Below are 14204 nucleotides of genomic sequence, written 5' to 3' on the forward strand. Positions count from 1 at the left end.
TTCTAATTAAACAATTTCTTCATGCAAGCTCTCAGGTAGATCCAATTTTTCTCAGGAAAAATACTGTTTGTTCTACAGGATAAGGATCCTTGCAAATATGTCGTTACTGTAAGGTTGTCTAGAATTCCACTTTAAAGAAGGCAAACATGATTTAAACACATAAGCTTCTTGATCCATCAGACTTGTTTCTTCTTGTTAGAACCAGCATCAGCTTGTTGCTCACTTTCATTTTTGGAGGCATTCTCAGCGCTACCTGCAGCCTGAAAATGGCAAATGACAAAGAATTATTAGAATGCATGATCCTACGTAGTACTGTGCCCCTGATTCAGAGCTGCCAATCGTTTCATTGAAGCTTTGAGCTCGCTAGTTGGCACGCTGGTCAATATGAAGGCATCCATGCATGACCGTCTCTGATTACTTGTCTCGTGATGGAACATGTTACCCGCAATACCCAACTGCTGCTTTGAGATCTACTCTACATACCAGCTAGCTAGATTACTTGTCTTACTCACTAGTCACTATGACTCCAGCTTACGAAAAACGGAATATTAGAATTGAAAGAAAGGGCAACAAGCATGCCCAATCAACATACAGGTTAAAACTGGTTCAAATTAATAATTAATCAGTAGAAAAGATATACTCCCTTGATCCATAAAATAATGTCGGAGATTTGTCGTCTAAATTTAGATATATCTTTTCTCAAAAAAATTTTAGATATATCTATACACAAAAGTATGTCTAGATACATCTAAATTTAGAAAAACTTGTGACACCCCTTTTATATAGAGGTAGTATATATCTATATATATATGCAAGAAGTATATGTGCATGGAGTAGTCCAACTAAGAATTAAGATGCTTGATAAGAAAAAATAGGGCACCTTTAGGGTAGGGCGTGGCCATGCCATGAAGTAGGGGTGCAGCCATCCACTGGAGCTGCAGAAGTCTGCCAAGATTAGTGAGTGGCGCTTGGTGTTGTTGCCTTCCCGGAGCGTGTCCTTGATGCGAACGGCAAGGTAGCGGATGCCGTTGTGCTTGTAGCCCACGGAGAGCAGCACGACACCGGCGGTGACATCGTAGATCTTGCGCACATGGCTGCGAGTCGCCGGGACGGGCAGCAGATCCACCTCATCCGAAGCGTCCACCCTCCACTGCCGCTCCCATGGCGGCGACGACGCGTCCTCCTTGAGCAACCAAACACGCATGTCGAGCTTCTGGTGATGCTGGGCTGAGACGGCTACGAGGCAAGTCGTGCCATCCTCCGTATCCCCTAGGGCGTAGGACGACAGGTGGTTTAGGTCGTCGGGGAGGGGCACGTGGGAGAACTCCATGGAGGCGACGTTGAACGAGGTGAGCACCGCCGCGTGGGTCCTCCAGTAGATGCGCCCGCCGCCTGCGTGCATGGGCAGGTTGTGGTTCGAGTGTGGATCGACTCTCCGCGGCGGCTTGATGCCTTTGGGAGCGAGCGAGTGGGAGTGCCACTTGGCGGTGCGCGAGCAGTACACGTGCGGGCGCACCCTGCCGGCGCCGCCCGTGATCTCCAGGCAAAGCACGCGGAATGCGGTCGTCGCATCGGCTTGAGCGCCGGCCAGGAGGAAGCAATGGAACGGCGACTTGCCGCAGCGGTTGCTCGGCCATACTGCAGTGGGGTATGTGCAATTGTGATTTGGCGACAGGGTCGAGCACGGCCATGCAACGGTCGCTGGCGAGGAGCAGGAGGCCGTGGCGGCAGTCCATGAGGCGCCAGTGGTAGGCCTCGAAACCCGCGAGCAGGAAATCGCCGCTACGAAGGATGGAAGCGACATCGCGGTCTATTAGCGCGCGGTGGAAGGATGGGATGTCGCCGTCGATAACCGATAGGAAGTAGCACAGCAGCGGAGCCGGCGCCATAATGCGGTAATTGGCAGCGGAACAGGAGGAGACGACGTTGCGCAACCGCCGACAGGCAACGGCGGCCCTGGCGAGCGAGGGCAGCGACGTGATGCGGCCTACGATCTCGGCGAGCATGTCGTCGCCCAGCGACATGAGGGTAGTGGGTTCGCCGGCCTGGCGCTTGTGGCTGCGCGGGGTCGCCATCTGACCGCCCGCGCGCCGAATTAGTTGCGGTGGCTACACTAGCCTTGCTAGACGCTCGGAGGGGAAAGCCGCCGGCGAGGCGCGCGCGGCGGTGCTTGATCTGATGCGGCCGGCCGGGAAAGGATCTCGTGCGTGCGTGAAGGAGAGTAGGCGTACGTGACTCCTTCCTTCCTCGTGCGAGTCCTGCTCCTTGACGTGTACGTTGCTTTCCCTGAGAAAAATCTCCGAGAGTCTCGTGCGAAAATCTAAATTTCTGTATCTCTTGAGCTTCTAGAGAGTCCTGTTCGAAATTTTAATCTCTCGAGCTTCTAGAACTAGAAATCAATTCCTGCGTGACCCTGTTAAAAAATGTTGTAATACTTTTTGGGAGTGACTATACAACAGGCGTCTGTTTTTCAATTGAAGAACAGACACTTTTTCAAAACCAATCAGAATGTGACAGCTGTACTACTAAAAAACTCCATGTAAATGATGCAATTAACCAAAAAGTGTCTGTTTTCAGTCATGGGAAACAGACAGATTTTCTTCGTTACAGATTTCAGTTTGCGATTCTCACTTTTGAGTCCACGTTGATGAGTTACAATGGCTCACTGTCTCAGCCCACGTTGCAGCGGTGTACGCAAGTCATGTTTCCTGATGCCCAGAACATGCAAAGCACACAAAACTGGAACATGGAACACTTTAAGCCCATAACACCTGATCGACCTTCTCTACCACCCCTTCCATGCAAAAACTGCCACAATGTTGTTCCTTCTCTGGAAGATGAAGATCAAGAACTCCCACATGAAAAATGGAGGGCAAAGACGGGAAGAATCAGATCTAGAAGTGCAAGCACCAAATAAGAAGAACAAGCAGGTTTTGACAGAAGACCTACTTCAATTTGAAATTCTCTGCAGTCCAAGATATCATCCTGAATTCCATGTGATGTGAAAACATGAATTTTGCTCTGTCAAATTCAAACTACAAGCAAATACAAAACTGAAAGTAGGTCTAGAGCTAGACACTTGTATTAAGACCTTATTGTCTACACTCTTATTTAGCTGCACTTTCCTGGAACACACTACATGCAAATTACTCCCAGCAATCAATAAAAAATAAGTGAAGAACAAAACCCACTCTTTGATACCAATGCAGATAGGAATGTTCAGCAAAAAAAAAAAAATGAAGAAACCAAGCTAACTAGCATTTACATACATAGGTGCATGAGTTGTTTTGTGTTGTACCATATGACCATATGAATCATGAAGTTTAGGATTGAGACTAACCGTTGTCCTGGAGGTCATTGGATGATGTGCTTTGTCATGTACAGTTTTGCAAACTGTGTCCTGTTCTCGGTGGAAGGAGTGACCTACCAAATACAACATTTAGCCTCAAACAACAAAGAACATATACAGGGAGAGAAATAGAATCTATGTGGACTATAGGTGGGAGTAATGGTCAATGTCTATGTACACATTGGTGAGAAATTTGTGCAATACATGGGCATCAAACATATGGTGATCACTACCGCTAGTAATAATAATAATGAGTTCCGAATAAGAGAGAAATTTAAGAACACAATGTGCTTGTGTAAAATAAAACAAACATGACAAACTCCTTCCAGAAAAAGTAAACTAAAAATTGATGAACCAAGTAACACATACCAGATTTGGTAGTGGCTGCGGATTTGGGAGCTGCTACAATTTTCATTGCAGGCCAAGTTGCTCCTGAAGATTTATTTATCGGTGTTCCCTTGCAGGTTTCCTAACTAGCTAGAAGAAAAGCCTAAAATAAATCTGAAAGATTTGCTGTAAAAGCTTCTAATTGAGCACTACCCAGATGAAGGACTAGCTACTTATGGGATGTATAGTGCTAGAAGTTTTCATTAAAACGACCATCAGTGTGGCACAATACTATCTGGGTTTTGGGCAAGTGTAAATCCCTTAACGGCTATACATTAAATAAGATTGGTAAGTTGACTAATTGACATAATTGAATGTAATCAACACTATACAGAGCTGAGGCCACTCGACACTTGACGTAACTGAAAACTTAAGCGACACAATGAAAATGAAGCAACGCGAGACTAAATAACTGAAGATAATAAAGCCGAGAGGAAAATCTAGCTATGCAAAATAACAACAGAATCTGTGGGCAGAAAACAGTGAACCAAGGCTAAGCAGAAGAATGCGCACATACTAAATATGACCACATCTCATAAATGCATTGACCAGGAAATGATCACTGATAAATAAAATGCTGAGAATCTGAGAAACTGAAAGACAGCAAATGGTGAAGACTAAGGTCATTATAGAAAAGAATACTTAGATAATGACTAAAAACTGAAGATTACTTAACACTGGTAAGTTTAATTAAGCAAATTGAACTGATCAAAAAAGATGAACCAATAAACTGAGAAAGACGGAGCATGAAACTGAGTGAAAAGACTTGAATCGGCGCACACAATTGAGCACTGGATCTCTTCAATACAATTGACCTTATAAGAGAAAAGTATGCCTGAAAACCCCGAGCAATTGAGAAATAATTAACTGACATCGAGAATAAGTTGCAAGATGAAGTAGTGACTAAGACAAATGAAGAATGAAATGACTGAGTAAACTAGAAACGAAAGAGTAAACTGAGAGATGGAGAGCACTGAGAAAATAGTACTAAAGGAGAAGAGACAAAGAGATACATAAGATATATGGAGAAAGACATAAACAGAGACATAGAGCATCGAAGAGAGAGAGCATCGAGGAGGAGTGCAGAGGCTGCTGCTGGCGCCTGATTCGTGCAAGTGGCACACGGACGGAAACGAGCGCCTACGGTTGTAGGTCGGAGTGGATCCGGTCGTGAATGCAAATGGGGAGTTTCAGGCAATGAAAAGAGACAATGCCTCAATGCTCAAGCAGAGAGTAGCTGAGAAAATAAGAAAAATAGCGAAGAAGACTAAAAGACATTAAGCTGACGGCTAAATGAAGAAACGAAGATGACTGAAAAACTACAGACCATCAATGAAATTTAAAAAAACTTAGAACTGAAAGGCTGAAAACAGAGAGAAAAGAAATAAAAAAGCATTCAACAAGTATTATTTGAGTATACTGAGGAAATATTACTGAAAATATGAGATAAACCGAAAAAATAACACTAAAAGATGAACGAATGAAGTAGTAAAGGAGAAAAAACTCAGACTGAAATACGTTGAGGAATGAAGACAGAGGGAATAAGAACACGGAGATTGAAAAATAAAGGCTGAAAAAACTGAACCATCACGGACAACATAGTAAAATTACTGAACACTAAAAAACTGAGCTAATAAGATGGACTATGATGTTGAAAACCTAAGAAAATAAAAATAAGTTACTGAGAAAATAAGAAAGTAAGTAAGGAGAAATGAAGAAGTATAATCTAAAAAGGAAAGTGAACAAGAACTAAAATAATGAAGTACTAAAATTCCTAAATAAATCAAATTATGAGAAACTGAAAAGAACGAAAATGAAGAAAGAGAGACAGTGTTAAAATGCAAACATGAAGAAACAGAGAAACATAAATGGAATGAAGAGGAAATGAACTGAAATAAATGTAAACCAAAAGCTGAGAAAGCTGAGAAATTAGTGATTAAAAAACTGAAATACTTAATAGTTAGAGACCGGAGAAAATGGAGTAAACAAAAAGTGACTCCAAACTTTAAAAAAAACATAGGTCAGAGATTGAGGAAAGAAGAAAAAATGACTGAAGAAAATAAATACATAAATAGCTGAAGAATTAGTGACTGAAAACACTCAGAAACTTGATAATGAAAGACTAAAGAAAATGGAATAAAGAAAGAATGAACCAAAGAAAGTAACATTTTGACCGAATAAGGTCGGAGATCGAGTGACTAAAGAAGTGACATTTAAGAAAGGAAGACTGACAAAAAAGAAAGGCCGAACCTAAACAATAAGACTACGAAAATTGACAGAAAAACATAGAAAATGACGTCCAAAGAAAGCAGCATTTTGGCTGAAGAAAGAAAGGCCGAATATTGAATTACTGCACAAGTAAAGACTTAGTCAACAAAATATCAAGGCTCTTATATGATAATTGTAAAGCACAATGCTTCTGGTTTTTCCAGTGAGCCCTGGTTTCAGAACATGGCAGACAGCTGTGGATAAACACATCTTCCATTCTATGTAACTGAGGTTGAGTTTAAAGCATATTTGTTAGAGTACGTAATGGGCTGGCGGTATAGCCCGTTAGTCTTAGGGTTAATTAGAGATAAGGATCGCTTGCTTAGGGGTCAAGTAAACCTCTCTATATAAGGAGAGAAAACGTATCAATCTAATCAAGCAAGAATTAAGAAGGAAATCTCTTCCCTCTTGCCACCGGCCGTGGGCAAGGCCCCCGGCCGGCCCTCTCGCGCCATCCCTCTAGCAGCACCATAACAAGATTTGTGACCAATTCTAACACATAACTAGTAATATGTGGTAAGCCAGATTAATGCTAAGACTAATCTTCAACCATCAATACTTTATGATTTCAATCGTCAATTTATTCGGAAAAAAGACATATACCCACATGAAGCCTCTAAAAGACCTGGTTTTATTATGCATGTAAAGCCATATCGCTACGCCCCACTAGTAGCACAAGCACAAACACCACAGGAGGAAAAAATGTTGCATTGTGGTGAATGTCCAAAGTATACACTATATAGTCAAGAACATGAGAAAATCTAATCCACTACAGAGTACCACCGGAAGGCATGCATCCATAGGAGATTGAAAAGAAGAAAAGGTTACTCCATTTCTGTTGAACCTATCACTGCCACCAAGAAATCCCACATGAAGTTACATCATCAGGTTAATTTATAGTAGAATCTTATCAGGAAAGTGATCAAACACTATATATCAAGTTCCATTGAAGGTTTCAGCCCATCACCAAAATCACATGTTCAGCTATTACTCAAATATATGTGTACAGTTAGATACAATACAACCTCAATAAGCAAAAAAAAAAGTGTACAGTTCGATAATATACAACCTCAATAAGCATCTCTCCAACATGGAGTAGAGTAAAAATCAGCGGGTAGCATCCTATCCTAACAGGAAATGCATTTCATATCCCGTGCTTAATCCCATACCTAGGATCAAAACAGAATAACTCTGACGTGGGCATTACCCTTCGGGTAACCAGTATTGCCCTATCTGATATTGACAAGTTGGAGGCCCATGAAGCTACCAGAAGGCGAGATGGGCCACTAGGTCGGTGCGTCAGAAGATTCCTTGGCGGACAAGATCAGGAAACGGTCAAACAAGGAAAGATTAGATCTAATCTACTGTAAACCTAGTCGTCCTCGGGTAGGACCCTTGAGACCTGGCCTCCTATATAAAGGCCAGGAGAGGGCCTGCCGAGTGAGACAATCAATCTTAGCAGCAATAGCCAGCAGAAGCTTAGAACTAGGTTACCCTAGCTACTAGCATCTCGACGAGATCACAGCCGAACTATTCGGCACCCCATTGTAACCTGTTTTCATCATAATCAAAGAACAGACAGGCATGACGTAAGGGTTTTACCTCATCGAGGGCCCCGAACCTGGGTAAATCGCTCTCCCCGCTTGTCTGTGTACCGATGTCTCGTGTCAGCTTGCAGGATTCCATCAACCCTAAGCCCCTATCGGAGGGCATTGCCGAGGAGCACCCTCGACAATTGGCGCCGTCTGTGGGAAGCCTGTCGGCACAAGGCAGGGCATCGGCAGTACCAGTCACATCTGCAGCGTTCGTGCTTGAGTCATCAACACCCCCAAACCCGAAGGATTCGATCCGCTGCGGATCTTTCGAGTTCGTACCTCACCTCAAAACGTCGCACTCAGTTCCTACGAAATCGTGTGACAACATGACCACTACCTTTGGAGGCGTCCACTTTATCATCGACCCCAAGGGCTTTCTTCGTCTTCCAACGACAGATACGTCTGATTTTGGGCCCTCGGTTTCGGCAGAGGATACCTTGGCAGCAACTTCGGGAATTCCGCCCAGGAGCATGCATGGAAACAGCCGAGGAAGTTTTGACCTCGCGACAGCAAGGAAGAAAAGGCAAAGGGAATTATGCTATGGAGAAGAAGAACGTGCAGCGCCTCATCCTCGCCAGTCCGAACGGGAACAGGAGGGCGTGCAATCGATCCATGGCCGCGCTCGTTCGCCGCACCTGATGGCCACGGAGCAACTCGATGCACCATGCTATCTCCACTCCTATTTCGACCCAAAGGACGGTCGAGAGAAATCCAGTCACCTGTTAAGGAACTGCCGACACTTCTTGGAGATCCGTCAGTTCTGCGATGACCTCAGGAGTGAAGCTATATCAAGAGTCCACATGATGGAGAAGAGAGCGAGATCCTACAGCTATCGGGCAGAGCCGTACGTGCCAGAGCCATACGTGCAGAAGCCATATGAACCAATGGAGAAGGACGAGCATGCACCAGCCGAGGTATTCCCAGAGCCGCGTGGGCAGGTCAGCATGATTCATAAAACCAGCTTTTCAAAAAGAGAAATCAAGAAATTCTCGCGGGAAGTGAAGTATGCAGAAGTCGCTATGGTCGACACACCCGAATTCATCAACTGGTCGGAACAAAGCATCTCCTTCGACAGAACGGATCACCCGAAAGCCGTTCCTAGACCCGGCCATGCAACTCTAGTCCTTGAGGCACAGATCGGAGGGTATAACATGAGCAAAGTATTCATGGACGGAGGAAGCGGCCTAAATTTACTATTTGCCAACACAATGAAAGCAATGGGTTTAACAGTCGATATGTTGAAGGAATCCGATACAGGATTCCATGGCATTATACCGACTCGACCCGCTTATTCTCTTGGGAAAACATCGTTGGATGTAGTCTTCGGCACGCCCACCAATTTTAGGAAAGAAAAGATCGAGTTTGAAGTCGTCGACTGGGAATCCCAGTACCATGCCATCCTCGGCAGGCCAGCGTTCGCCAAGTTTATGGCCGTACCTCATTATGCGTACCTAAAGCTAAAGATGCCAGGCAACAACGGGACCCCAATAACCGTTCACGGGAGTTTTGCTCGGTCAGACACCTGTGATAGGGAGTTTCAGAAGATCGCTTCAAAATTCGGCACCAAGGAGGAACTCAACGCAATCGACGCAGCAGTAGATCATACGCAACCCCCAGCCGACAACCGAAACGTAAGATCCGACGAGTTCGACGCTACAAAGGAAGCCAAGAAACTGCAGGTGCACCCCAATGACCCGAAGAAAACGGTCAATATATCGGCTGACCTCGCGATCGCATAGGAAGGCGCGCTCATCGAGTTCCTCCGTGAGCGCTGGGAGATATTTGCATGGGAACCATCCGACATGCTAGGTATCCCCAGGGAACTCGCTGAGCACGCCCTTAATGTTGACCCGACAGCCAAACCAGTGCAACAGTCGATGCGTCAATTCTCTGAACCCAAACAGAGAGCGATTGGCGAAGAGATCAATTGACTTCGCAAAGCAGGATTCATTCGAGAGCTCAAGGAATCAGAATGAGTGGCTAATCCTGTCATGGTACCCAAGAAGGACACCACCACTCTGCGCATGTGTATCGACTACACCGGCCTTAACAAGAACTGTCCGAAAGATCACTTCCCGTTGCCTCGGATTGATCAGATAGTTGATTCCACAGCTGGATGCGATCGCCTCTCCTTCCTCGATGCCTACTCTGGGTATAATCAGATCAAATTGAAGAAAGAAGATCAGGAGCTAACCGCGTTCATCACCCCGCACGGCGTTTTCTGTTACAACGTCATGACCTTCGGGCTGAAAAATGCGGGAGCAACTTACCAACGTTGCATGCAAGCTTGCCTTGGTGAGCAGATCGGGTGTAACATCGAAGTTTACATTGACGATATCGTAGTGAAAACGAAGCACGCTGCCACCCTCGTCGACGACTTGCGGGAAACCTTCGATAACCTGGATAGGTACAAGATCAAGTTAAACCCCAAAAAATGCTTCTTTGGAGTACCAGGGGGCAAGTACTAGGGTACTTCATCTCGGCCAGGGGAATTGAAGCCAATCCTTTGAAAATCAAAGCTATTCTCGACATGGAGCCGCCAAAGAATCTGCACCAAGTGCAGCAATTGGCAGGACGTTTGGCAGCACTCAGCAGGTTTATTGCCAAGCTAGGAGAAAAAGCTTTGCCCCTCTACAATTTGATGAAAAAATCGGAAAAGTTCGAGTGGACGAAGGAGGCACAGGAATCCTTCGATAATCTAAAGAGGATCTTGTCGACGTCTCCAGTCCTTGTAACCCCCCGCGAGAAGGAAACGCTGCTCATGTACATCGCTGCGACAGTTCAAGTCTTCAGCAGCGTCTTGGTCGTCGAACGAGAAGAGGCAGGAAGAGTACATGGCGTACAAAGGCCCGTTTACTACCTCAGCGAAGTACTCACACCCGCAAGACAGAGGTACCCTCATCATCAGAAGCTGGCATATGCAGTTTGGAGGTCAGCCCGCAAACTGCGGCATTACTTCACAGAGCATCCAATCGTCGTCGTGAGTGAAGCTCCGTTGAAAAACATAATGACCAATCCAGAGGCCACCGGTCGAGTGTCTCAATGGGCCATCGAGATAGCACCTCACGACATAACTTACGTTAACCGGACGGCCATAAAATCTCAAATCCTCCCAGACTTTGTGGCAGACTGGATCCAATCCCAGACACCGGCGGCACCCGACATGTCGGGATCATGGGTAATGTATTTCGATGGGTCAAAGCGAAGCACAGGCGCTGCAGCAGGAGTGGTGCTGATATCACCACAAGGAGATAAGATGAAATATATACTACGTATGAACTTTTCTCTGCCGACAAACAATGAAGCAGAATACGAAGCACTGCTACACGGAATGAAGATGGCAAAGGCGTGCGGAGCGACTCGCCTGGAAATCTACGGGGACTCCAACTTGGTAGTACAACAGTCGATGAATCTGTGCGACGCAGTTAGTGACAACATGGTCGCCTATCGGCAGCTGTATCAAAATATGGAAGCCAAGTTCGAGGGATGTGAGCTCAAGCATATCGGCAGAGCCAGCAACGAGGAAGCCGACACCTTAGCGAATATCGGCTCTATGTGCTCTCCCATCCCGGACGGAGTATTTTACGAAGTAATTACTTAGCGATCGATAAAAGAGAAGGCGCTGACGCCCTTGAAACCATCGACCGAGGATGCAGAACCAAACCCGCAACAAGTTACCAACGAAACGCCAGCCGCACAAGTCCTCCTCCTCGAACCGCTATGGACTAAGCCATTCCTGGCGTATCTTGCAAGACAGGAACTGCCGGCGGATCCATTAGAAGCAAAACGAATCGTCAGGCGATCGAAAGCTTTCACCATAGTAAATGGTGAACTTTACAAGCGTAGCATATCTGGTATCTTCCAAAGGTGCATCGCCATTGACGACGGAAGGGCATTGCTGCGCGAGATACACGAGGGGACTTGCGGGCATCATGCAGGAAGTAGGGCTCTTGTAGCAAAAGCCTTCAGGGCAGGATTTTACTGGCCAACGTGGGCAGCAAACGCTCGCGATATGGTCATGAAGTGCGACCCCTGCCAACGGTTCTCCCCAAAACCACACGCTCCTGCAACGAATCTAATGCCGATACCCTTGGCGTGGCCGTTCGCCCAATGGGGACTCGATCAAGTTGGGCCACTGCCGAGGTCATCGCCTGGGGGACACACGTACTTACTAGCCGCAGTTGATAAATTCACAAAGTGGATCGAAGCAGTGCCAGTACGAAACCAGAAGGCAACAACAGCAGTCCAATTCTTCAAGGAAATAACATGTCGATTTGGAGTACCTCACAGTATCGTCACAGATAATGGGACTAACTTTGACTCCAAAGAGTTCCAAGAATTTTGTGACGACAGAGGAATAAAGTTGAAATTTGCATCAGTCGATGGTTTCGTTTAATAGGCAGGTGGAGAGGATCAACGGTCTAATAGGAGACGGCCTCAAGAAACGCCTTACAGGCGCAGCATGAGCTTGGGTCGAAGAGTTGCCATCAGTACTTTGGAGTTTGCGTACCACGCCGAATAGGTCGACTCAGTACACTCCTTTCTTTCTGGTACATGGGGTCGAGGCAGTCCTACCAGCTGATGTTCGATTCGAAGCACCTCGAGTGACGGCATACACAGAACCTTCCTCCAACATTGCATTGCAAGATGCTGTTGACCTACTGGATGAAGCCAGAGACGTTGCTTTAGCCCGAACCACGGTATACCAGCAGGCGTTGAGGAATTACCACAGCCGACGAATACGCAACCGATGCTTTAACGTTGGAGATATGGTACTTCGGCTAAAGCAAAAAAGACCCTCGAAACTCGAGTCTCCATGGGAGGGACCCTACATCATCACCGAAGTGATACCAGGAGGAGCATATAGGCTCAAAAATCCAACTTCAGGAAAAGATGTCGACAATCCATGGAATGTTGCACACCTGCGACGATTTTATACATAGGGCGCGATTGTTTTTCGTTTTTTACAGCCCTTAAGGTTGCTTTACTTTATAAATAAAGTCTTAATCAGGTTTTCCGCCTCTTTTCTTAAATTCAGGCCCCACCACCCGAACAGGTCGACTGAGGCCCCTACCATCGGCTCTTACTCCCATCGGGAGCGTTGGCCCAAGAAACACGCAGTGTCATTAATTAAATACTCTCAGCGAGAGCTAAGATTAGTGGCACAACAAAAGAAAAAAACAACCAATCCAAGCCTCGAGAAAATATACGAGTGCTGCAGTCGATGGTTACATTATCATAAAACAAGGCTCAAACCGGTGCACCGCGTGACGATGCCAAGCGTCTAATTCCCTCGACTAAGTCGATGGGTCTCGCTCTTGCAAAAACTTACGCAAAGGCTTCGCAATAACGTTGCATAATCCAACGAAGTCGTCAGGAGAGCAGGCTGAACTGATCACTCAGCCGCCCCCGACAAACAAAATATCAATTGAATTAATATAGCATACAACGTATGCAATAAATTTACACAAAATGATTTCATGCAGGAAATAAGGCTATTACATTCATGGTCGAACTCCCCGCTCCCAATGAGACTTCAGGTCCTTCTCAAGGCAGGACTCCATCCGAGAAACGATGGTGAAAGCAGGACCCCTAGCAGCATCATAGTACTGGCCTAAGCTCCTCTCAGTATTCGCCACGGCTCCCAAATCTAAAGATGGATGGCATGCCAGTATTGAAGCAAAAGCAAGCTCTGCACCAGCCAGGAGTTCCTTCCGTACCAACAGCCGAATCCTTTCGGGAGACTTGAATCGGGTGAACAAGGCAGATAAGTTTTCGGGTGCCTGGTCTAGAGGAAACAAGGTGTTCCAAACCATCATAAGATGAGCATGGAACTTATCAAAATAATAATGCGCCTTTCCCACCCGATATTTAAACTTCGCCATGACGACAGCCTTCGGACGATGCAACCACAAACCATGATTCGGATGCGCAACGTCAGTCATGGCTTCAACCTCTTCATGGATCTTTCTGTTTTCCTCAGCTGCATCCGAAGCCACGACTGGAAAAGGAACGAATGTTAGAACATTCAAGCTATACCTAGAAACAGGAGGCGGGCTAACACTCACAGTTCAAGCTTTCGGTAGCAACATGAAGACCATCAAGAGCGTATTGTTCAATGGCAGTCGCTATCTCTCCCTTCTTCTTCACCAAGGCAGCCATCGCACGAAGAGAAGTAATGTCTTTATTTAGACTAGACACCTGGTCGCGTAACTGACGAACAAGGCCTGATTCATCATTATCCGAAGGATTCGGAAAAAGCTCGGCACGGGAAGAAGACGAGGGAATCTGCAATACGTCCTTACTTCAGACCAATGCATTCATATACAAAAGAAACTCCCATCGGGAGCATTAAGTGCACATCATACAGGCAAAAGGATGTTTGGCAACAGAGCCGAATTTAAACAATTGTTATGTACAACAAATCAAATAACAGTTCAAGGATCAGCCGACGTTGAAACAGGGGCTGACTCAGGAGCAGGCTCGGCTCGTGCTTCATCCACCAACTTCAGAAGCCGGTTGGCGCAGGTAATTGCCGATCTTTTGAAAGGCTCGAGGTCGACTCGGTGATTTTCATCATCAACAGGCAATGCCTTAGAGAACTC

At 45.9% G+C, this 14204-nt stretch overlaps 1 protein-coding gene across 1 annotated transcript; it reads right to left on the reverse strand.

The window, feature by feature from the left end:
- On the reverse strand, positions 1 to 2075 carry LOC127310820 (uncharacterized). Its single transcript, XM_071824827.1, has 3 exons — positions 1697 to 2075; positions 881 to 1638; positions 1 to 260 (listed from the first exon to the last, which is right to left on the reverse strand). Exons 1-3 carry the CDS (start codon positions 2073 to 2075, stop codon positions 177 to 179), a joined length of 1221 nt encoding a protein of 406 aa, XP_071680928.1. The 3' UTR covers positions 1 to 176.
- Between the last annotated feature and the right edge of the window lie 12129 nt (positions 2076 to 14204).

The sequence above is a fragment of the Lolium perenne genome, unplaced genomic scaffold, assembly GCF_019359855.2.
Source record: "Lolium perenne isolate Kyuss_39 unplaced genomic scaffold, Kyuss_2.0 unplaced42, whole genome shotgun sequence".
NCBI lineage: Eukaryota > Viridiplantae > Streptophyta > Magnoliopsida > Poales > Poaceae > Lolium > Lolium perenne.